This window comes from Cyprinodon tularosa, unplaced genomic scaffold, assembly GCF_016077235.1.
Source record: "Cyprinodon tularosa strain WSP-4 unplaced genomic scaffold, ASM1607723v1 ctg530, whole genome shotgun sequence".
Classification (NCBI taxonomy): Eukaryota; Metazoa; Chordata; class Actinopteri; order Cyprinodontiformes; family Cyprinodontidae; genus Cyprinodon; species Cyprinodon tularosa.
In genome coordinates, this window is record NW_024039264.1 from 342,628 (window position 1) to 368,356 (window position 25,729).

The window sequence follows — 25,729 nt, forward strand, 5'->3', positions numbered from 1 at the left end:
TTCATAGTTTATCATTTATGGTACGCCAGCATTCATAACATGTAGGCGAATCACTGTCCCCCAGACATCCACGGTTATATTTTTATATATTTTTTAAAAACAAAGCAGCGCGTGTATGACACACAACTTTCACTGTTTGGTTGTGCATTCAGATATGTATACCTGCTGCTGTTTGCTGAAGACTGCTTGAATTACTCAACCTGAACCATGGTGGCGTCATCATAGCTACTTGACGGAAATGTCAACAGTGCAATTTTGTTTTATGTTTAAAATGTAAAAGAGCAGTGTGGCATTTAAAAAAAGGGCTTGGGTTTGAATAGACATGCAAGGTTTAACAAACATGAGAGTTCCCCTTACTGTATATTAGGTTTCCCTTCTAGACAAATCACACCCTTTTTCAATACCAAAGTTGTCAGTTATTTTAAGGGGACAGAAGATGCACACCTTTATACAAGCTGTACTACGACTCCTCTACATTATATCAGTGTCTCATATCTTCAATGTTTTCCCAATATAACATACAGTGAAATAGTTGCAATGATATTAGGAGTTTACTTACTGTTGTCCGATACTATAAGTGTCAATAAGTTCTATTTATTAGCTTGGTTCTATATGAAGAATCACAATGCGGAGTCCAGCTTGGTGAATTAATCCTCAGGCTAGCCCGATGGTAGTAATGATATACTTTCTCTCCAAGAATGCTTCTTCTCTGCCCCAACTCCTCCCCGATTAGATCACTCACCCCTTTTTCCCTCCCTCTTCCTCAGATAACAGCTTTTGATGAGCTCCAGGCTGACTTTAAGGTGCCGATCGATCAAGGCAATCCGCTCCATGCGGTAAGTGTTCATTTCTTTGTCCTTTTAATTCACGCACATTTCATCACACTGGATTTGAGTTGCATCATGTCAAAAAAGCTGCATAGACTGCCTGTTGTATAATGTCTCAAGGTGAATTGTATTTCCAGAGGCTAGAGAAAACAGCCTTATTACATTGAACTCTTAGTATATGAGTAATATTAACTATTGGATCTTTATTTCACCATACATCAAAATAACAGGGTGTATATATATATATATATATATATATATATATATATATATATATATATATATATATATAAACATAAAATTAGCATCTCACTTTGTATTCTACAGGGGAACAACAAATGTTTTGCATATGGTGACTCATTGTCAGATCAAACTTGACCTCCTCTCTGCTCTAACTACTGGTGGATTGGGATTTTAGCAGCTCTCACTAATGGCTGAAGACCAGAAACTAATTCAACTATTGTTTTCAAAGTCTTATAACACAGAAAAAGTCACTACATCTGTTGCCAGTTCCTTCTTTGAAAAAAAAAGAAATACAAAATTCCTAGCGGGGTCTGAAAATGCACTCAATGTCTCTACTTTTGCTTCATATCTGAGAGCGGTGTATCACTCAGCTAAACAGGAAGTGGTAGTGTTGATTTATATACAGTGAGGAAAATAAGTGTTTAAACTTCCTGCTTTTTTGTAAGTTCTCCCACTTGGAACGCATGGAAGGGTCGAAATTGTCATTGTAGGTGCATGTCCACTGCAAAAGACATAATCTAAAAAAAATAAAACAGAAATTACATTGTATGATTTTTTTAATTGTGTGTATATATATATATATATATATATATATATATATATATATATATATATACAGGTGCTGGTCATAAAATTAGAATATCATGAAAAAGTAGATTGATTTCAGTAATTCCATTTAAAAAGTGAAACTTGTATATTATATTCATACATTAAATACAAACTCATATATTTCAGATGTTTATTTTGTTTAATTTTGATGATTACAGATGACAACAAATGAAAATCTCAAATTCATCATATCAGAAAATTAGAATATTACTGAAGACCAATAAAAACAAAGGATTTATAGAAATGTTGGCCAACTGAAAAGTATGAACATGAAAAGTATGAGCATGTACAGCACTCAGTATTTAGTTGGGCCTCCTTTGGCCTGTATTACTGCAGCAATGCGGCGTGGCATGGAGTCGATCAGTCTGTGGCACTGCTCAGGTGTTATGATAGCCCAGGTTGCTCTAATAGTGGCTTTTAGCTCTTCTGAATTGTTGGGTCTGGTGTATTGCATCTTCTTCTTCACAATACCCCATAGATTTTCTATGGGGTTAAGGTCAGGAGAGTTTGCTGGCCAATTAAGAACAGGGATACCATGGTCCTTCAACCAGGTACTGGTAGCTTTGGCACTGTGTGCAGGTGCCAAGTCCTGTTGGAAAATGAAATCTGCATCTCCAAAAAGTTGGTCAGCTGCAGGAAGCATGAAGTGCTCTAAAACTTCCTGGTATGTGGCTGCGTTGACCCTGGACCTCAGAAAACACAATGGACCAACACCAGCAGATGACATGGCACCCCAAACCATCACTGACTGTGGAAACTTTACACTGGACTTCAAGCAACGTGGATGAAGTGCCTCTCTTCTTTTCCTCCAGACTCTGGGACCTTGATTTCCAAAGGAAATGCAAAATTTACTTTCATCAGAGAACATGACTTTGGACCACTCACCAGCAGTCCAGTCCTGTTTCTCTTTAGCCCAGGCAAGACGCTTCTGACGCTGTCTGTGGTTCAAGAGTGGCTTGACACAAGGAATGCGACAGCAGAAACCCATGTCTTTCATACGTCTGTGTGTGGTGGTTCTTGAAGCACTCACTCCAGCTGCAGTCCACTCTTTGTGAATCTCCCCCACATTTTTGAATGGGTTTTGTTTCACAATCCTCTCCAGGGTGCGGTTATCTCTCTTGCTTGTACACTTTTTTCGACCACATCTTTTCCTTCCCTTCGCCTCTCTATTAATGTGCTTGGACACTGAGCTCTGTGAACAGCCAGCCTCTTTAGCGATGACCTTTTGTGTCTTGCCCTCCTTGTGCAAGGTGTCGATGGTCGTCTTTTGGACAACTGTCAAGTCAGCAGTCTTCCCCATGATTGTGTAGCCTATAGAACTAGACTGAAAGACCATTTAAAGGCTTTTGCAGGTGGTTTGAGTTAATTAGCTGATTAGAGTGTGGCACCAGGGGCCATCAATTTTGAACCTTTTCACAATATTCTAATTTTCTGATATGATGAATTTGAGATTTTCATTTGTTGTCATTTGTAATCATCAAAATTAAACAAAATAAACATCTGAAATATATGAGTTTGTATGTAATGTATGAATATAATATACAAGTTTCACTTTTTAAATGGAATTACTGAAATCATTCTACTTTTTCATGATATTCTAATTTTATGACCAGCACCTGTATATATATATATATATATATATATATATATATATATATATATATATATATATATATATATATATATATATATATATATATATATATATATATATATATATATATTTGTATGTTTAAAGACTATAAATTAAAAATGAAAAAAATAACTGATTGTGAAGGTAAGGCAGCTATCTGGCCATTCTGTTGCCCAATTCAAATTACATGTAGAGCAGAACTGAGAGCCGATGTGTGGCACCTCTTAGATATTTCTGCTTCCATACCTCAGCATTAAATAATCATTTACATTGAATTTTGAAAAAAAATCAGGGAGTTTTAAGAAACTTCTTAATCAAAAATGGGCATTAAGAGTAACATTACCGTTTTCTTAGAATCTATTTTTTCAAGTTATTTCATTTTTTATTATTTTTTTAAGTTACATTTTCAGATTAGATTTATCAAAAACTCTGAAGATCTGTCCTCAGAGTCTTGTTGGGGTTAGTGCATATCTCCAGCGGTGTATGGCTCCTGGAGAAATGGAGGTTATGCTTTAGCGAAAGGCAGGGTACAGCCTGGACAGGTTGCCACTCTGTTGCAGGGCAGCAGAGAGACATACCACCATGCACACACGACTAAGCAAGTTTAGAGATACCAATTAACCTAACATTTAAGTTTTTGGATTGTGGGAGGAAGCCAGAGAGAACCTTCACAAACACGAGAAGAACATGGGTGCTCAATGCAGAAATCGCCCAGGCCAGGAATCAAAACCAGGACCTTTTTTGCTGCAAGGCAACAATGGTGCAAACTGTGGCACTTGCAGCCCTGGTTGTAAATTCATACTTGTAAATTTGTGATTGGTTCAAGTGAAATGATCCATACTGTTGATTTGTGATTTGCAGTTGCATATTAAACATTTCTGATTGTGGTTTTCTGGTATTCTCACAAATGAAAAGTCTGAAGAATCAGTTGACAACAAGGAATCAATGCAAATCTTAAATGTATCTGTTTATTCATGTTTATTGACTAGCATTTACCATTTCTGGCACTTACGAATACATTTTTATTGACAGCTTGCCCCATATGTAGTTCCCGTGCTTTGAGAAGCTTCCTAATGGATAAAGAAGTTGCATTAGGATGACCTCCAGAGTTCAGAATTTTCCTCCTTTAAGACTTTTTCTAACTTAGTTTGTGCTTAATAATACTAAAAACCTCATTAGCATTGCATCTTAAGGTGATTTTAACTTAAGAACGCTGAACAGTGCAGGTTCTCTGGGAAAATGACTTCTAGATGCCCTTGGGGACGAGTGGAAGAAGGTGCACCGAAGTATTACAGAGTAGGACTGATGAAAAGAGCTCAAATTGGGTGAAAATGACGTTGAATGAAGCAGGTAGACAGTAAGAGGAAGACATGGCTGAAGGAGGATTTTTAAAGAGGCAAATTCATTCAGCTTGAAAGGTTTTTCAAAAGTCTGACAGTGGTGCCGTAGAAAGATTTCTCCCCCACTCAGAACCACTTTCATATTCTGTCATATTTGCATATCATTATGCAACAGAGAACCCATCAAAGAATTCAGCGGGGGAAACGGGTACAAAAGGTTTCATCTAATTTTCCTTTGCTTTAACATTTCTCTTGCTCTGCTTCCCAAACCCCTCCCTTCCTGCTCCTCATATGAAACACACCACTGCAGTTGAATGAAGATGTGGCCCTGAACTGCTAGATTTGTTCTTCAAGCAGGCTTTTATAAAATTGCTAAACTATTCATTTGATTTTTCTCTCAATTAAAACTTCTCCTTTATTTTTTTCCTTATGTGCTCAGCAAAACCTGGTTAGGAATGAGCCAAACTTTGAAGCATGACACATTTATAAAGCCATCTGTGTGCATGTCAACATATTTGGACAGTCACAAATTAGAATAGTAAAGAAATAGTTTGATATATACTATTAAATTACAGATATTACAAATATACAGATCTGAAATTTACCTTAATTTTATGTTAATCAATGTTAGGTGAAAATAGAAGTTAGGGCCCTTTTCGTAACCGTTTTTTTTTTTTTTTATGAGAATGCATATTTAGACGTAGCATTACCAATGTTAGTAGTTATTATTAATACCCTCTTCCCACTGGTCAATATAAAGTTTGCCACACATTCACACATAACTAATGGACACACATTCACTCACATCGAATAATCCCAGGACTGAGGCCCAGGCAGCGCTGGTGGCTGGTCCCGCGATTACCGGAGGGAGCCTACAATCGGGATGGGGGGGGGGGGGGGGTTAGCGGTGTCACCGGCAACCCATCTAGTTCCTGCTTCAGGACCGGCCACCCGTACCAGACGACCTCCAGTAAAAGCTTCCCCGGGGACGAGGACCATATGTCCCACACAGGCCAACCAACCAGATGCCCCCGCTACATAATTCACCTGGCCACTACCTCCCCCTCAATACCCCCATTTGCCCCTCCATCCACCCCCCTTGAAATGACAGCCCTGGCGCTGGCAGGCCACCCAGGCTCAGTCCCAGGCTCAGGGCCAGGCAGGTCGCTCTTCCTGCAGGCCTCAGACTCCGGGCCCGCTCAAATGTTGTGTTGTTGCATATTGTTCTCAAGTGTAATTTAAACTGAGAGTACCAAAGGGGGTGCCCGGGAAAGTCAATCCCCCCTCTGGAGGACAGCCCCCCCCCAATCGACAACCCAGAACCCCCAATTTCTAAATGCAAGAGGGGATGGGAGAAGCCATCCGAGGTGAGACTCACAAAATAAGCCTATATAATATACATAACATAATATCCATATGTCTGAAGATGTTGGTATTTTTATACATTATCTCATTTAAACTAATGTTAAACTAATTAGAATAATCCATTATTGTCCGACAATGGCGAAATTCTGATGTAAGTTTTAAAACATTTACAACAGAAGAAAAATGACAGCAAGGTTAACAATAACAGTTAATTCAGATGTAATGAAATGTGACAATCCAACTCACCAGACTGATAATGTGCAGCACTCAGACTGCCTCCATCAGATCTGTTCAGGAAATGTAGGGACATTTAGCAAAACCTTCCGAGCTAATTGGGTGAAGCAACATCTAATGTCTGCCCAACAAAGTTTGATTTCGGATCACCTGTAGGCTTGGCAGCTCTTGCATCCTCACAATTTAATACAGAAACATAATTGGTCAGCCGGTTTTGGGTGGTTCTTGAATCCTGATGTCTTGGTTAATGCACAAATACCATAAGAACTCAGCTTGAAGGAAATATTAGACATGTGAAAGTGAGTAGGGTAAATACAAAGCATGCAGAAATGTGTATGTTTACTGTAGCTGTACATACAAATGCAACATAATAGGAGACAGTTAGAAAAGGTGTGCAATTAACAGCAGGATGAAAACCACATAATAAGTTTGTTCAAAGAAGTTATAGTTCTAGTCTAAGAGGTTCTATGAGGAAGGATCTGTGATAACGCTCCTTGATGCACCTAGGGTGAAGCAGTCTTTTACTGCAGGAGCTTTCCAGCTTTCCAACAGCTTAGGGATGGAACGGTTTATGAAAACCGTCCGAACCGTTCGTTTCAACTGTCTCGGTTCGGTTCGCGTGTGTTTCGTTCCGTTCATGCGCTGCTCCTTTTCCTCATAGGCGAAGCGTTTACACTCCAGAGCAGAAGGTGGCGGTTCTGCGACCAAAGCCAGCCACCAGTAGTAAACAAGAAGAAGAAGAAGCGAAGCAGCGTAGCCGCGTGTAGCAGAAAAAAATCAGTTGTTGTGGAGAATTGTGTGGGAATGGCGAGTGGGAAAGAACAGGAGTTGGAAGACGCGCCAGCAGCCCTTTATAGGTCTGCTGTATGGGAGCGCTTTGCATTTAGAGTGACCTACGATGACGGCGGAAAGAAAGTTGTGGATAAAAACAGTGTGCAAGCATTGTGCAACACTTGTTATACTATACAAGACATAGTAGATTTTCCTAACAATCAACATATACCGAACCGAACCGAAAACCGTGACCACGAAACCACGATTTTGTGAACCGATCCACCCCTACAACAGCTTCATGCATCATATGGGAAACATTGTCCAACAGTCCTTCTGTCTCCCACCTCCTGTGCTCTGTTCAGGGGGCATACTAGACCATAGTTTATTGAACAATTTCCTCCCAACTGTAGATAAACAACTGCTCCAACGAACTGCTCAGATTTATGCACTCGTCAGCAATCATTACTGCGATTGCAGTTACTAGATATCAGGTAAATATTTAACAATTCATTAAACTCTGGTTTTCCCAATTTAAAAAAAGAAATTAACTTATTATGATTACACATTTTATTATTATTAGTTGTATCTTAAAAACTGGAAACAATTCAAACTAAGTAACTGTAGGGTTGCTTTATTGATTCTAAGCCAACTCTATATTTCTGTTTTTGTGCTCACAGGCTCTTTGCTGGCAGAAGGAAAAAAACAAAACTGATATCTCTTACAGGCCAGACCTGCACGCAACAACTGATACAAACCCAAACCCATTGATCCTGCAAATGGTATTATAGAGGACAGGGGAGAAATGCAACTGTTTCTCATTCTGTGGCAGTCTGTGCTCTATTGGTTGCTTTGCTCAAGTAACAAGCAAAATTCAGCGACACGAACTGTGTGAAAGGGAGATCTTATCTTTATACTCTGGATTTCTCTGCCTCCCGATATGCGGAAGGGATGACTGAACACAGAGGTGGGAATCAGAGGAAATCTGATTTGTCATTTTAATGTAGCGAGACAAATCACCAACCAAAATCCAGAAAAATAAATAAATGAGTCACATTACTTGTAATAATCTAGGCACCAATCTGGCTCCAAAAATATTGATTATATTTCCACATGACAAAATGCAGACAGTCAGATAATCACTCAGTTACAGATGCCCAGAATCTCATTATGCGAAGAGCACAACTTCTTCCCCAACATGGCAAAGACAAACAAGATAGTAGATCTGTTTCCTTAAGCTTTTCTAAAGGGCACATGCTGTTTAGAAGTCTTCAGCTGTTGACTCTGCTGTATGGAGTCATTTTGCTCTTTTTTTTGTGTAAAAAACAGACAAACAAAAAACACATTTTATTCATTTGTAAAAAGACATTCCAGAAATGAAACTTCAGAAAAATGTCTTAGTAACAGAAAGTACATCTGTTGTTTGCAGATTTTATTTTTACAAATTATTATTCATATAATTTTATTTTAATTTATTTTTAAGTGTAACTATCTTGGTTCTGTTGTTTTTCTCTAAGTTTTCAGTTTCAAGTTTAGCCAGGTTTTTCCTTGTTTTCTAGCTTTATTGGTGTCTGGATTCATTTAAGTTGCTTAGGTTTTTCTGTCTGTCCTCTGCTGCCCCCTTGTGTTCTTTTCCCTTGGCTTCCTCACCAGCTCTAGTCACACCTGCTCCCTATCAGCTCATTAGTCCTACCTTTGTTCAGTCAGCCATAAATACACTCCCTCTGCAGTCCCTCTTTGCTGGTTCCTCGTCTTACCTTTCCTCACCCTGGCTCCTTGATGGTTTTACCTTGATGTCTCCCTGGTTCTGGTTTGTGTTTGATTTTTATGTAGGATTTTTGGGTACCTGTTTTTGCTTAATATTTTTAAGTTGGATTTTTGGATTCCTGTTTTTGCTGCCTGATCTTTAATTAAACCTTTTAAGAGCTCACCTCTGCCTGTCAGCCTCTGCACTTGGGTTCTCATAAAAACCTCCAAAAAAAACGTGACAGTAAGTTTTAAATTCTGATATCTTACTGTAAAATCTTTTGATACATTTTTCCAATTTTTCTCGTCTTTATGACTTTAAATGTTCCACATGCGAATCCTAATATGACAATTATATTGTTTTAGCTCTTACAAACAAACCTTATTCTCATAAATGTTATTAAAAGCAGCCGACATGCAACATTCCTGAATTCCTTAGGGCTGTGAACATGGAAAACTGGAAAACCTGAATTCAATGATTGAAAAAGGTGAGCCGATACTTCTGATAATGCTTGTTATCAATGCATTGTGTCTGCAGTGTGATATCTGTTCTATTTTTATTTAATAAAGGCATGTTCCTTCTCTGAAAAATATCATGTGAAAGGATGAGGCTACAGCCTGAAGCACCAGTGGTTTAAGAAACTTGCAGGGATTTAATTTCCACTTAAATCCTCAGGGTATAAGTTTGGAAGAGCGTTATTAGTGCTGCAAGGATACAATCACAGCTGATCATTGTGTATCCTCTGATGGTTCATGGCTGTCTTCTCAGCTTATCTTCCAGTCTTTAATGGGAAATTGATTTCACAGCAGTTAACATGATGGACATTCTCCACCATGGCTTCATCGGGGCTTTATTGTTGACGCAATTATCAGGCAGTTCATTTAAATTTGCTCTTTAATTGGTTTGCCTGGGTAGATGAAGGTCAATCTAATGTCTCTGCACCACATTCTTTGCTTGACTGTTGCCATTTTTTTTAGCAGTATTTTGAAGGTGGTTTCTCCTATTTGTTTCAATAAGACAAACACAACTGTGCAACATCCAAAACATTTAGGTCCTTAAGAATTATTTTTCTGTTTATCTGTATTCATTAACTACAGGCCATTTACCATTAGAAAATGTAATTGTTTCACATATATTATTCATATTTTCCTATTTAGTAACCTAACAGGTTCCTGTTATATGCAGTATTCTCAATTCAAATATATGATTAGATTTATTGTTTATTGAGTTGGTATTTAATACAGCTTTGCCAATAAATTGTAAAAAAAAATAAGATAACTACTTTTCAGCATATTATAAAAAAATGACATAGAGAATAATTACCTCATAGATCTCTTGCATCTACTTAAGCATATTTAGTTACTTGAACACAACTGTTAACCCTAAACGTTAACAAGGGAGGATATGAAGCAATTCCTAAAGGAGAAGATCTGGATACAAGAAGAGACAGGTCTTTTTTTCCTGCTTATTAAACAATGATTAGTTGATTGATACAATAAAACAACTTGTGATAAATTGATTTATCTATAGCTTGCATCCCTACTATTTAGAAAACCTAAATAAGGTTTCAAACTAATTTAGAGACTGGTGCAAATATTAATGTGGATGACTTCCTATATTTCACTTGAGCACATTGTCAGCTTGTTTAGATGAAAATATTTTAACCCTAAAATGTTTGTTACATTTTTAATACAACATTATGACACCTGAAAAAGATGAACGGATATAATTTTGCTCATAGGAGCTTGAATTCGGATACCTTACAACACACTTGAATTTCCTTTGGGATTAATAACATATTTATGAGCTGAATTGTTTTAGACATTTTCCTGCAATGCATTATACATTTTCTTTTCATCAAATGGGCCTAATTGTAAACATAAGTATCACACTGATAATGTAGAGGCCTCAAAAACTCATGTATCAAATGCAATACGCTTGGTATTACAGGGTTAACAAAACATTATTTTTTTGTGACAACTGTGATTGATCCAAAGGGATTTTTCATGTCTTTCAATAAACCCAAGAAGTGAAAGCAACAGGACACTGAACTGCTTAAATCCTTGAGGCATGAAACAGTATATGGCACAATAAAGCATTTGACAAGGAAATAACTGCCTTTTCAAATCTATGTCATATGTCAAAGTGAAGGGACAGTGTTCAGCACTTTCATAAACAAAACATTTCCTATTCCATCCTCTGAGAATCCAAAATTCTCTGCAATGAATTACATTTTTGTCCCCTGATTGACCTTTTATTTGTTTTGTGTTGCCGATCATCCCATAGCAGCGCCTGGATATATTGATGTATGCCATTGTGAAATTATGACCACATGTTTACTCGACTGTGGAAAAGACACAAAGGAAAATTTCTCCAGAGACTCTTGACAGCAAGCTTGTATTCTAAGATTCTGCAACATTGGTGCCTCTAATTTTTTTCCCTAAAGGCACCGATATAGGCATTTTTCAAACTTGCAAGTGCGGCATAAAATAATTGAGCTGCTAACGTTTGGGCTGTTCTCTTTGTTCTGTTGTAAGGACCTCTGTTGTTCAGGTTCGGATCAAACTAGCAAAATCCACAGCATACACTGACTTACTCCTCCTACTCTCTTTAAGGCAGGTGAGACTAACCAATGGACCCAATGGAACTAAAGATTTTGGAGTTTTGATATAACAATATCTAGCTTGTCACAGTGGGTAGCACTGCTGTCTTGCAACGAGAAGGTTCCGGGTTTGATTCCCAGCCCGGGGTCTTTCTGCATGGAGTTTGCATGTTCTCCCTGCGCATGTGTGCACTTTACGCACTGTTCACAAGCCAATCTGAAAGCTCCATTAAGTTTACTTAGACAACTTTTATTGTAATTTTGTGTATACAAAGCAACATTTTGCCCAGTACAGCTTTCCTGACAGTAAAGGAACATTTTCATTCCATGAAATGCAGCAGTGATCAAAAGTAAACAGTATGCGAGAAAAAAAACAAAAACATAACACGTTGCAAAAAATAAGTACAGAGCTTTAATATGTATGTTGCAAGTATACAGTATTAATTTAATTCAGTTTATTTAAATAGCATCAATTCACAACACATGTCTTCTCAAGGTACTTTACAGTTCACTAGATCATACAGTCAAACAGATTCAAAGGTTTCCATCTAAGGAAAACCAGTTGATTGACTCGACTCATCTACTTGAATACAATCCCTCACTCTAAGCATGCTTGTAGCGACAGTGGAGAGGAAAAACTCCCTTTTAACAGGAACAACCAGCAGAACCAGGCTCAGTGTGAGCGGCTATCTTCCGAGGCTGACTGGGGTTTAAGGAGACAGAAGCAGAGATATAAAAAGAAACTGTAAACGGCGGCCCCGTCCAGGAAACACATCAGTGTGTTAAGTGCTCTTCATTTATGTTAATAGTGTGCACTGATTGGTCGCAGCGTGAATAGAGCTATATGGGGCTGGCCCAGCCGATACATCGATAAACTACAAAACAATAACAACATCTCAGGAATCACACGTACATGAGAGAGAAGCTATCCTGTCCCAAGCCTTTTGGAATCCAGTCCTTTATGTTTTAGCTAGAGTTTAAACTGGAAAGTGAAAAGGCAGACAAAGTCCCCCCTAAAGCAGAGGGACATTACAATACAGTAGCCGCTTACTGTATGGGATAGTCGTCCTTTGGACGGTTTTAACTGAGACACAACACTTACAGAAGCATATTACCTTGAAAAAAACTTCTAAGGCTCAGTTTCTGTAGAGCAAGCATTCCAAAAGTTGGTCCTCGAGGGCAGCTGTCCTGGAGGTTTTAGATTGTTTCTCTGCTCCAGCACGGCTGATTTACATTGATCATTGATTAACAGGCTTTTGCTGAACTTCAATCATGAGAATCAGCTGTACTAAAGCAGGGAGACCTCTAAAACTGGTAAGACAGCAGCCCTGGAGGACTGACTTTGGGGATGCTCTAGAACACTGAAACACAAGAACAAGGGTGTAAATTTGTGATAAAAGTTGCCAGGGATACTCTAAAGGTGGTGGCTGATGGACGTACTGTACAGGTACTCGACCCGAATGCTTTCATTAGGTTTTTGAATTTTTTTTTAAAATGAGCCCAAACATGTACTGTAATTATTAGTTCCTTCCAACTGTTGAGGATGCAAGAGTACCAAAATACACTGATATCTATATTTATAGATAGTTAGACAGATACCTTTTAGGGCATTTTTTTTCTCAGTTTAAAAGGCTCAAAAAATGTATGTATGTATAAAAAAGACTAACAAAGGCCGATACCGAGGTCAAACATCGGTACATCATGTTCAGTACGTACACAATTTTAATTATTTTTATCCATCTATCCGTACACATGGTAAAATATGAAAAACTGCTAATTCTGAAAACTAACACAATAGTGTGCAAATACAAAATCGGATGGATGGATGGAAATCATTGAAATTGTTTACATACTGTACACAATATATCGCTGTTGGCATCTAATTTAGAATTGTTTACCACATATTGTTGACAGCTGAAGTCTATGTATTTTAAGTTATATTTCAAAAATTATTGATTAACTGATTTTTACTCAAATATTCTAATGTTTTTTTGTACTTTAATTCTTGTAGGTTTATATTTCAGTTTTAGGTCTGTCCCATGTGTCAGTCTGACTCTGCATCAGTCTCTGGGGTGGCTGGCACAGCTATTTCTGAGTCTTGCTAGATTTCAAGGCAAAAAGATGAGTTGCAGTTTAAATATAGCATAGCGATATTTTTGTAAACTTTCTGTTAAACTTGGAGATTTATTTTATTGCATGTTACATATCCCAGTAAATCTGTTTCACCTTTAAATCTGCAGCTGTCCCTACGTGTGTTTCTATACTCTGCTTAAAAACAGACTTATGAACCTGTCTACTAATAAAATGATGTCAGAGAAGCTCAGGTTCAGGATATCTAGAGGGTCTGCAGTCTGATTATCTGTCCAATAAGATAAGTGGTAATTTCTACCCGTAATGGTGAGTCATCAACCTGCTGCCCGTTTTTTGCTGTAAAAGCCATATGTCTATCGAACAGATTTTTTTGTGGTATCTCAAATTTTTTTTAACCAAGCTGTCTCCTAACTTTTGCTAATCTGTCCCTTTAACGACTTCAAATCGTTAAAGGGACAGATCCGACGATGTTATACTGATGGGAGGGAGAGAGCAAAAAAGAAAAAAACACTGACCAAAACTGCTTTGAACACAGGCAGCAGCAACCAACCCGAGTTACTGTTGGGTAAAGTAAATGAGCGGAAAGGGGAAAAGAAGCAGAAATAATTGGTGGGGATTATGTCCCCGCCAGGCCAAAGTTGGTGGGGACATGTTCACACCAGTCCTTCAGAAAGTTATGCATGTGCTTTAGAGGTTTCTGACAAATAATACAAGCAGGTCTACATTATCTGGTTTCAAAAATGCTCTTTTAGATGTGAAAATATAGTCTTTTGCCAGTTGGCTTACTATGGGGAAAGTTGTGTTAAAGTGAGAAGGATTTGTCCCCTTCAAAGTAAAGGCTGTAACGCCCCGGGGCCTCCTCACACGGTTCTTTTCCTGGGAGCAAGTTATTTACTACTCTTAACTCAAACTCGTTAAAACCATATAAAAAAGGACTATAAAAACAGGAGTAAAAAAGTAACAGAGTTTATTCTAGATCAGGTCGTTACAGGACAGAGAAAAATGCTTCGAGCTATGCACAGCTGTGGTCTCAAAAATCACGTCCGCAAGCGTCCGGCAAAGTTTGAGCCCCGATGAAGGTCATCCCCTTCTTCTTATACCTTGTGAGTCTATGTGTTGCATCAGGTGGATGCTTAGCTGTCCGTATCAGAAACTGACACGCCATCCATGTCTTGAACTCCATGCAGGTTGCCTCTCTGTCTCAGGGTTACAGATACAGCAGCTCTCCTATCAGACCGGCTCCAAGATGTGCCCATATCCCGTGTACTCTTAGAGACACGAAGGCTGTCTTGATTAGATGACCTCCGTACACACCACGACATCCACAATGTGAATGAAGGCCTTCTGCTCTGTCTAATCTGACTAACAAATTAACAGTGCACATGATGTATAAATAATAAAACCTAACAACTCCCCCTGATAAGTTACCGTTTTTACAGGTAACTTAAAAACACAGTGTGTGACACATCATTGAAGGACCGGGTGACTCAGAGAGCATCTATAATTAGTCATGTATCATTAATTAGGGATCAAAGGTAATCACAATCAAAGCTTCACAGACCAAATGTTCTCACTCATGACCACAGTTTCAGCATTTAACTACAATTTGGGTGTCATCTAATTAAAGGAAAGCTGTTTTAGTTTCCTATGCGCACATTATTTTAAGTTACCTTAGCCTAGATAACCTAAGCCTATAAAGCTAATAAGGCCAAATTCATCTACTCTCACTCCCACCTGGAGGCCTCCTAAACGTGACCGCTCCTCATGGATAAACCATCTATCCAACTTTACCAATCATTCAGTCACAGTAGGGGACGTCACAGGACAGGTTGGGCCGTTCTCCACCAGAAAACGCTACCCTCTCTAAAAGGTAGTAAAAACCGGGGTGACCCCAGGGAAATCCCACTCTCGGCCAATTTGAGCAAGAAAACCCCGTTTTGAATCTGATAATTATCATTACCAACTACTGAAAGAACCTGTAAGGTTCAGAGTCCTTCTACATCAAAGAAAAAGTGGCATAAAACGTGATCTTGGTGGGTCTGGAGCAAAATGTTTCCATGATTTTCATCAAAACAAAATCAAAATAAATCAAAACATATACATCACAATTAGGTTAAATCAAGCATTATCCTGGTCCGAGTTAAAAACAAATGGTGAATATCACTGATGCTGATGAATTCTTTCAGTGTCTCTATCACACATCAATCAAATTAATCAATCAGAGTCTCGTATGGCCTCCTCCACGGCCACTTTGTTCTCCATGCAGTCCAGCGGCCGATAGATGCTGAATCCATGTGGTGGTTCTCATGGGCTGTTCTCATCACAGTTCATCAACCCTTTCCTCCGGGATCCTTCGACACACAGAGAGTGCAGTCAGTGTTCTTATCACGATAAACAATGTCTTCAATGAGCAAATCTTTATTCACTCAAAATCTAAGTGCAGTCACAACCAGATATTCTTATCCACAATTACTTTCCCTTATCCCTTAAATTACCATAAAACTGACAACATTTAAATTAATCATCCATGGACTCTGTGTTTTTTTCAGCAGATTATTTCAGTGTCTATTCAAAAAACAAAAAATAAAAATAAATAAAAAAGAAATCCCCAAAAACATTAAACATTTAACATAACCTACCTTTCAATGCCTGGCAGTTGAAAGTTATTTATACCAGTATGTATTCAGCCTGAACATCCTATGGATGTTTCAGCTCATCATTTTTTGTTCATATAAGCTCAAAATCACTGCAACTAATATAATCTAATTCAAGGAACCTGTAAATATTTAGAAAACATTTAACCCTTTTTTTTCACATTGTAACACTCAATTCATGGATTAAATGAATGAATTTTAACACCATTTCTACATCATAGCATATTAAGTTTTAGTTTCGTCTAAACTTGTAACTGCATTTTAGTTTACTGCTACACCCTCCCCAGAAAATTATTAGAAGTTCTTTAATCTCTAAGGAAAAAAAACCCAGCTTGGCGCAGATTCCCCCTATTAAAAACTCCCCCACCAGACCTTGTATCCGTGAATGTTAGTGCATGAAAGAAAACCACATTCCCATGTGGATCCTTGTGTTCTTCGAGTCATTAACCGTGTGTGGGCGTGTTGTTACGTGACAGTATGTGTGTGTGTCTATGTGAGTGGATCTATACGTGGGAAACTGGTCAGGAGCCATCCCGCTACTGGTTTGGAAGAAAAAGTGTTTCTTGGAGCAGTGATCCTCTCCAACATGCAAAAAGTTCGATGTTCGGACAAGTCCATCAGGTTTCCCTCTGTTACCACAGCAGCTTTGAACCATAAGAGTCTTGGGGCCCTGTGTCCCCACACCCCCTGAAGGATAAGTCTTTACCTGTGTCATCAGCAGTATCACATAGAGGTAGAAGGAAACAGTGCGTCAAAGATGTTCCTCCCTTCAAGAGGAAATGTCATATTGAAATGTTCATCTGCTCAGAGCACAGGATCGTACTCTGACTTGCTGCTGCGTTCCCAAAACTCAGCAGTACACAGTTCCTGAAGGTGTTGAATTCGACTGCACCCCCTCTATGCAAAGTGTCCAGCTATAGTCCATTTAAAATATTCTCCAAAAAGCAGTGCTCCGATGAGAAAAAACAAACAAAACAAAAACAAAGAACAAAGAACAAAATAAAAACAAGAAAAAAGAAAATCTGTTCCAACATCCCCAGAACCAGTCAATAGTTGTCATATCTGGACCCCTGACCAGATCCAAAAATGTGCAGGAAACATAATCTCTTCTCATATGTGTTATCTCAAATAAACTAAACACTAAAGTGTGCATCCCCTCTAAAGTATTAATTGCAGCTCTAGTGAAGTAAAGTCAGGTGTTCTTATTGCTTCATGCATTAAAAGTATGGTTACCCATCCCCCAAATTGTATATAGCCCCTCAAATGCTATTTATAACTCTGCTCGCAGTAAAAAAACAAACAAAAAACAAATAAAATTAATCAAAACAAATAAAATAAGATAAAAAGATAAAATAAATGGTGAAGTTTTAGTCCCTAGGCCTGATATTGAATCGCCATAAGCTCATTAACACTATAAGTCTTCATCGTTATTGCTTATATTGAAAGAAACCATCATTTGCTTTAAACATTTGCTCCTAAAATGTTATAATTTCCCCTAAATTGCATTCTGTTGATGCAACTTTACCATTCCCAAAAGTTAAAGTTTCAACTTGTTGTCCCTTTAATAATATTATGCTAATTAACAACTGACCAAACCATTTATCAAAAAACCCAGTCTAATTTATCACATAGTAAAACATCTCTAAATCCTCTTTTTTATTACTCTATTTAAGAATACTCCACCCCCTGATGATATAAAGAAAATTTAGCAGACCATTTAAAATCTGTCGGTAAAGTTACTCCTATAATTTATATTCTATGTTGTTGCCATCGCTTCTGATATTTCTCTTTAAGAAAATAAATAAATAAAGCAATAATACTAATAATCCCCAAACTACTGCCGCGTTGTTCAGAAAGATATTACATCTACCTGTTGATCCCCGTAAAGCAAAAATATTATTCATAGATCTGTATTAATAAACCGGTTTAAAATAAGTTGCCCATAATTTTTCATTGTGAATAAGAAATCTGGTGTGTCAGTTCACTTATCTTTTTTCTCATCCGTCTTGTCTGATGATCCCATGACCTTCCATCAACCCATCACTGCCAGTGTTCTTTTCTCGTCCAAAGCAGTGGGCATCCAGTCATTTCCTTAATGTTCGCATCTCAGCAGCTGCAAACCATCCCTCCTTCTGTAGTTTAGGAGCAAAGTTTGTCTCTGTGCCCCTTGTAGGTTAATCCATCCTGTGACTCAAGAAAGAAAGTGTCCAATGTCTCTCCAAACAAAAAAGATCCATTGTTCATTTTGAAACATTTCCATCCGTAGTGTAGTCAAAACTATTCAAAAAAATTTAACATGCGTGCCACGTCTCTTTTTTTTTTCATAAAGGCTAAGATGTTAGTAAACAAACAGAAAAAAACAAAAAACAAACAAAGAAACATACAGACACAAACAACGACAAACATGTAAGACAACAAAAACCCCAGTGGTGCCTCCGACTTCTCCAAATAGTTGTTGGTTCATCTTGTCATTCGTTAAATGCCTCTGCCAGCATGACTGCTCTTAATGGGGGCGCAATTCCACCCCAACAAAAGTCTGTGAGCTTCAAACCACCACATCAATCTGTACCTCATAGCTCATATCAGAACCAGAGAGGAATTAAAACAAACTCAGAGCTCACTAGAATGGCCTTCAGCCGGGAACAAAACATGCAGCTCACAATCTCTGCACCCTGTCTCTGGCATGCTGCGTTCTCACACCATCTCTCTCATGTCGTAATCCATGGTTCCGATCCAGTCCAGTTACTAACCAAGTCAGTCCAGTCAGTTCAAACCTATTCAAATCCTCCTATCAAAAAGTTTTCAACTATCTGAACCCCCCTCTCTCTCTTGCTCTAGTCACTCTCAGCCAAGTTGTCCATTTCACATGCCAGAACTTCTGCAGCTGTTGGGAAAATAAGGGTTAACGCACATCTTAAACAAAACACAATGAAGGATGAGACTTTTGCCAGCCTGTCCTGGAAGAAAAATGTTAACATTTAAGGATTGTTACAAACACAGCCTGAAAAAGAAAAAAAGAACATGTTTAAGCAAAATGATCTCCTGATCCTCCTTAAATGGGCCTCTGAATAATCATGCCTGCTTACTGACAGCCGCACTGTCACTCTCTACAAGCAGGGAAAAAGTAAATGACCCCTCTGGTTTGTTACCAGGAAAAAGCAATCAAACAGTTCATCAATTAGTCAATAGTTAATCACTTCATTCACAGAAATTTGTAAAGTTAGCAGAATTTAACAAGTCATGCAAAGAAGGTAAGGCCCAGATGAACAGTGAAAAGTGTTAGTGTTAGTAATGATTAGAGATGCAAATTAATCAGTTCGTGCTTAGGCAGTTTCCAAACAGCATTATACACAGATAAAAATAATTATGGATAAAAACTGAAGGCTGAAAAAACCCAGGGTCAGGTCACACCGAAATTGTTCTTAACTCTCCAGCCTTGTTTATAAAAGTTGATCCCGCTAATCTGCTGAGCTCCTGCGGGTATCTTGGCCATATGCTGTGTCCAGTTCCAGCGCAAAGTGTGATTTATCCTGTCCCTAATCAATCTCTAATAAAATCCTAATGAGAGAAAAATGAAACTAATCAATCTCTAATGCAATTCTAATGATTGAAAATGAAACCACCTTTAAAGTAAAATCATGTAATGCCCCCATCTGAGATTTTAGTTTCCCAAAAGTAAAAACACCCACTCCCATAATTACTTATATATTTAATTATTATTTTTTTATCTATAATCTATTAATCTACAGTATCTCAGCTGCACTCCACACTCAAAAATTACCTCACACCTTACAACAGCAACCTGCTCTGGTCTTGTCACGGCCTCTCCTAGTTGGGGCCCCTGAGCAACATGTTTGATACGATTACCCTTCTGTTATGCCCCCAGAGCTCCTTCTCAATCCTGTAAAAATGCAAATCATGTTAATGTCACATCAAAAAACATTCTTAATCATTCCAAAATGGTACCATACACATTCTACCTCACATGCATTCCACATTTAGGACAGACAGACAGACATTGGCCACATAAAGTTTGTTTAATCCATCAGTATCAATTTAGATTTATCTTCTTAGAGGATTTTTTTTTAATTTAAACAAAAATCATAATCTTTTCACCAGTCCGGTCTTAAGACCTCTGCGCCAGTGCTTGTCAGCCTCATTTTAGGATCCTTGTTAAAGTATATGTGCACATTTATGGAAACCTAAGATTTATTTGCTCACGTTAGACACCAAAATAAATTTTCACACCCAATGATTTTTAATTCCAAGCGTCTCCCAAAAATGACATGTTTGAATTTTCAAATATGAGAACACCTCTAAGGGGTTCTGAAAAAGTGGTATGTGTTGTTTTTTTTTCTTCTGAAAATCCCTTTATTTGTGTAGTTTTTTGAGAGGTGGGCACATAAAGATTCAGGGTGCTGTATCTGGCCCCCGTATCAACCATAAAAGGACAGTTACTGCCCTCAATCAAAATATCTATCATCACTGCTGCTGAAAATTTCTCAAAAACTACCTCCATAACTAAACAAATAGTGGGATCCCGGCCTCCCTAGTGTTGCTGCATTGACTTCCTTTCTCTAATTCTTACTGAACCCGCACTTCGATCTTCTTTGCCCATTTCTCCCCTTCTCTATCCAACTCATTTCATCTACTGCTGTCTGCCTCTCTTTTATCCACTGAACTCAACCGTCCTAATTTATCTATTTGATGTAACCCACTCTATTCTGAACAGTTGACTGATTAAAGATCCATTTAATCCACCTTAGAGTATCCTCAGTGAGCAGTGTTTAATTTATATTCACTTTGCTACAGTTTGACAAACTTAGCTTGTGTGGTCTAACATTTTCAAATATAAGCTCCTGAATCAGTCACTCTAAATGTAGATTACAATACCATTCTAGTGTAGTAATTGGTAGATGTCTTTAAGGTAAAAACTGCTTCTAGACTCCTGGGCCCTGCTTCTGCTGTGATCGGCCCTGTGTGCACTCAGTCTCTCTGTGTCTTCTTTTCCTTTTCTCTCCTGCCTCTAAGTGAAGGGCTGCTCTGTGTGATCCACCTTCTGGAGCTCAATGTTGGGCGGGGGTTTACAGCACTGAAAATGTATTAATTGATCTTCTTACCTTTAAAATGTTCATTTCAAGACATCGTAAATTGTAAATATATCAACCTCTTATATTTTAAGCTTTCCTTTCCATTTGTATCATATCTTCCTCATTGCTATCCGTATGTGGCTTCCTCTGCTCATCTCTCCCTCTTAGACTGTCAGCTGCCCCTAGACTGTGCCCTTCATGTTCTGTGCCCATGCTATCAATTGTTGACATTCGCTGAAATGCTTTATTTACCGCCTCCTCTATTAAATCTTGCATCTGAAACTTCTTTCGTACCTCTTGTCCCAATTCTTCCTCTGTAGGCCTTATTTCACAATTTATCTGACCTTCACGCAACTCCATAACAGGCATCTGCACACATGGGTTTGCTGGAATCATTGCATCACCAGCCTTACGAAACATTTCTCTGACACCTTGATGTGGACTGGGGTCCATAATAGGCTCTGTTTCTGCAATATTAGATGTACTCATTAAAGGTTTTTCTTACCCTCTGAAGTGTCGAGTGCCTGCTCACCTCCCTGAGCCCCGTTTTGCTCCACCTGTTCCTGTTCAGGGTCCTTGTCAGAAAAATAGTTACTAAAATTGAACTTGGTTTGTCTAATCAAATCCAAAAGTTTTGTTTCTTCCTTCTGGTGTTTGTCTCGTCCGAACACACCAACACCAGCCATTTTTTTTCACGAGCTTGTGACAATCTATTTTTTAGTGTATCCAAATAAAAACCACGTTGTGAAGTGTTTGGAGGGGGCCCCTCTAATTCCCCAAACACTCCATCTTCTCTCATTTTTTCAACCCATTCATCAAATTTTCTAATCTGGTGTTCTGCATCCTTCAATGGATAACTCGCCATGATCATATTTCTCCCTTTATCCAGACTCGCTTTTAATGAGGTGTTTCTGGATTCAATTTCTAGTCCACATGCATCCATCTTTCACACCTTCCGTTCACACAGTGTATAAATTTAGACCTCGACGTCTTACGTGAGATCCCTCTGGGCTTTAAACTTTTTACCCATAAGCTACAGTGAGCCGCTTTTCTGCTAAGGAAGCGCGTCCGTCAACAACTGTGTCCGTCAAGGAAGTGTGTCCGTCAATAAATGCGTCCGGCAGTGGAAAGGAAAAAAGAAAAGAAAAATGAAAAGATATTTAGAGAAAAGAAAAGATTTAGATATAGTTCCGCCTCGTTCACTCCACCAACTTTTAGGACTAGACAAACAAGTTACCTAATCCGGGCATCAGTCTCTTCTAGTTTTATGAGGAATATCATTTTATCGTCTCTCTCTTTTCCTTTTATAAGAGAAGAGAAGGAAAGAGAAAAACACCTCAAAAGGTCCGTTTCAACCTGACCCGCTCGCTTATTTCCAGTCTCGGTTTTTCGTAAATGTCCTTATGGGAGGTATACTGGCAAACTCTAGCCGGCTATGTGACTGGTTTCTGTCTGTGCGTCTGTTTTCAGAAGTGCATCTTTCGTGTCTGCAGGCAGACCGGGAATAAAATCACCGTCCCTTTCTGCATGCAGAAACCGTTGGGCTTTCCAACCAACTTATCCTAGTGAGCAGTATAGTTCTTGAAGACGTTTGCGCAGTCGCCTTCAGTCGGACTTTCAACCGCTACCCACAGCAGAACGCACGACTTTCTTCCTCTCTCTCTCTCTCCTTTTTTTCTTTTTTTTTTTTTTTATGTGTACACGTTCGCAATGTAAAAAAAAAAAACCAACAAATACAACAAAACATAAACCGCAAAAACAAAAAACTAAAATCACTCTGAGCAATTTCTCTGTCCTCTTTTGCATAAAAAGCTTCAGCTCACTTCAGAAAATCACAACACAGCCAAAGTGTTTTAACAGTAAAAACACTGGAGATATTTTGTAATAAGGAATCTCCTCACCTTATCAGTTGTTTCGGCCGCAGGCTGTGGAGCTTTTTCCGTCGGTGGCTCTGTTGTCCTGCTTCCAGGTCACGGGCGGAAACACCAATTTGTTAAAGTGAGAAGGATTTGTCCCCTTCAAAGTAAAGGCTGTAACGCCCCGGGGCCTCCTCACACGGTTCTTTTCCTGGGAGCAAGTTATTTACTACTCTTAACTCAAACTCGTTAAAACCATATAAAAAAGGACTATAAAAACAGGAGTAAAAAAGTAACAGAGTTTATTCTAGATCAGGTCGTTACAGGACAGAGAAAAATGCTTCGAGCTATGCACAGCTGTGGTCTCAAAAATCACGTCCGCAAGCGTCCGGCAAAGTTTGAGCCCCGATGAAGGTCATCCCTTCTTCTTATACCTTGTGAGTCTATGTGTTGCATCAGGTGGATGCTTAGCTGTCCGTATCAGAAACTGACACGCCATCCATGTCTTGAACTCCATGCAGGTTGCCTCTCTGTCTCAGGGTTACAGATACAGCAGCTCTCCTATCAGACCGGCTCCAAGATGTGCCCATATCCCGTGTACTCTTAGAGACACGAAGGCTGTCTTGATTAGATGACCTCCGTACACACCACGACATCCACAATGTGAAGGAAGGCCTTCTGCTCTGTCTAATCTGACTAACAAATTAACAGTGCACATGATGTATAAATAATAAAACCTAACAGTTGTTTCATAGACCTTTCTTCAGTTTTGAAGCTAATTTCGTAAAAGTTAAATAACAATCCACTGGACTTGGTTTCTAAAGTTGGAAGACGTTTCGCATCCCCTCCAGGAAGCTTTCTCAATTCAAAATGTCTGGATTCTTTATGTGGACAAGGCCTTGTATTGCTTGGAAACATGCAAATTGAAACTGACGAGCGGGTCGTTTGGTTCCATTGTTAGCCTGTAATATCTGAAACCTGTCTATGATTGTGCAACGTCGGTCGTTAAAGGGGGGATTGTCGTTAAAGGGAGATTGTCACCTTTAATACCTGAAACCTGTCTATGATTGTGAAAGGTTGGTCATTAAAGGGGGGATTGTTTACGTGGCTGAAGAGAAGAGGTACTTTGTTCCTCTGTGATGTGGTCGGGGTTGTGGTGATACCTTGAAGGAATCAACTCAATAACTGAATTGTACGTTTTTGGAAGCTGGAATCTGAGTCCGCCACCTCTGTTCAAGGTTGGTCTTTCTTAATATTCCTTCACGCCCCTCTCAAACCACCTATTTTCTTTATCCGGAATGTGAACATTCTGTTCCTCAAAAGAATGTCCTTTGTCCATAAGGTGTAGGTGTACTGGGGAGTCTTGTCCAGAGGAGGCCGCTCTTCTGTGTTGGGCCATGCGTCTGTGGAGAGGTTTTTTGGTTTCTCCAATATAAAGATCAGAGCATTCCTTGCTGCACTGAACTGCAGACGCCACTCCGCTCATATTGGGTCTGGGGGTTTTATCTTTAGGATGCACTAGTCTCTGTTTAAGGGTCTTCTTTGGTTTGAAATGTACTGAGATTTTGTGTTTGGAGAAAATCCTCTTGAGTTTTTCAGAGACTCCGACAACATAAGGGATTGTGATGTTTTTGCTTTTAATCTTCTCACCATTATGTTCTGCTGCATGTCTTTTGGATTTTCTTGCTGATTTGATAAACGCCCAGTTTGGGTATCCACAAGTTTGAAGAGCATCTTATATGTGTTTCTGTTCTTTGTGCTTCCCTTCTGTTTTAGTAGGGACATGTTCTGCCCAGTGTTGTAAGGTTCTGATGACTGAGAGTTTGTGTTTCAGTGGGTTGTGTGATTCAAAAAGAAGATACTGGTCTGTGTGAGTAGGTTTGAGTAACCATACCCTGCCGCCCTGGCGTCCTCTTACACAACATCCCCACTTTCCTCCTCTAAATAAAAAATGTATGACGTTTCCGCTGTCCATAGCGTTCCTTGAAAGTGTCGTTGCTAAGTCACCAATTTAGTGCTACTTAGTCCAATTGGAATTTCCCATTGGGAACCTACTAGCACTAAGTTGCTCACTGGTTAGCAATAGGATGGCCAGATGTCCGGCTTTAGGGCAGACAGTCCGGATTTTCATTGCACTGTCCGGCGTCCGGCGCCGCGTCCAGCCGGACGTGTATTTGTCCTCCTTTACCCCCAGATTGAACATACTCCGTTAGCGCTCTGCTTCGCCCCACTCACGTACGTCATGGGGAGTACTTGTCTGTCATATAAATCAAGGAGAGCTGTTCCACATTCTCCGCACGTCTCCGTCCACGTACGTCTTCTCCATCCTTCACCGTCAAAATACGGAGCTGAGCTATTTTTTGCTCTGCTCTGGTCCGTCAAGATCAAGACTCGCTATTGCAATCGCACCAAACAGGGAAAAGAATGTAGTGAAGACCCGGTTTGTCAAATTAAATTATAGTAAAAACAGATCGGTAACTAGAAATTAGAACATAGTTCCTACAGTATATATTCCCAAAAACTAAGAGCAATTAATTAAATCATTGGATGCAGACTATTGGCGCTTCAACAGACCAGGAAGAAGTTGTGAGATTCTAGAGCGCATCTCACAACTTTAAAAGAAAATTCTTATTGCAGGAATGGATGAAGAGATGATGAGTTTGGAAG

General features: G+C 39.0%; 1 protein-coding gene and 1 long non-coding RNA gene across 6 annotated transcripts in view; one reads left to right on the plus strand and one right to left on the minus strand.

Annotated features, from left to right (window-relative positions):
* The window catches only part of cnih3 (cornichon family AMPA receptor auxiliary protein 3), a 135,894-nt gene that overhangs the window by 45,995 nt on the left and 64,170 nt on the right, over window positions 1-25,729 (plus strand). For all 5 annotated transcript variants that reach the window (XR_005282405.1, XM_038304310.1, XM_038304311.1 and 2 more), the window contains exon 2: window positions 768-836. Coding sequence is in view for 4 of the 5 variants with exons in the window: in XM_038304310.1 (XP_038160238.1) it covers window positions 768-836 (69 nt within the window). In the remaining variant the exon portion in view is untranslated. The remainder of the gene's footprint in view (window positions 1-767; window positions 837-25,729) is intronic.
* LOC119796015 lies at window positions 20,919-23,329 on the minus strand. Its single transcript, XR_005282406.1, has 3 exons — window positions 23,108-23,329; window positions 21,712-22,284; window positions 20,919-21,575 (listed from the first exon to the last, which is right to left on the minus strand). It is a non-coding gene; the product is annotated as an uncharacterized LOC119796015 (long non-coding RNA).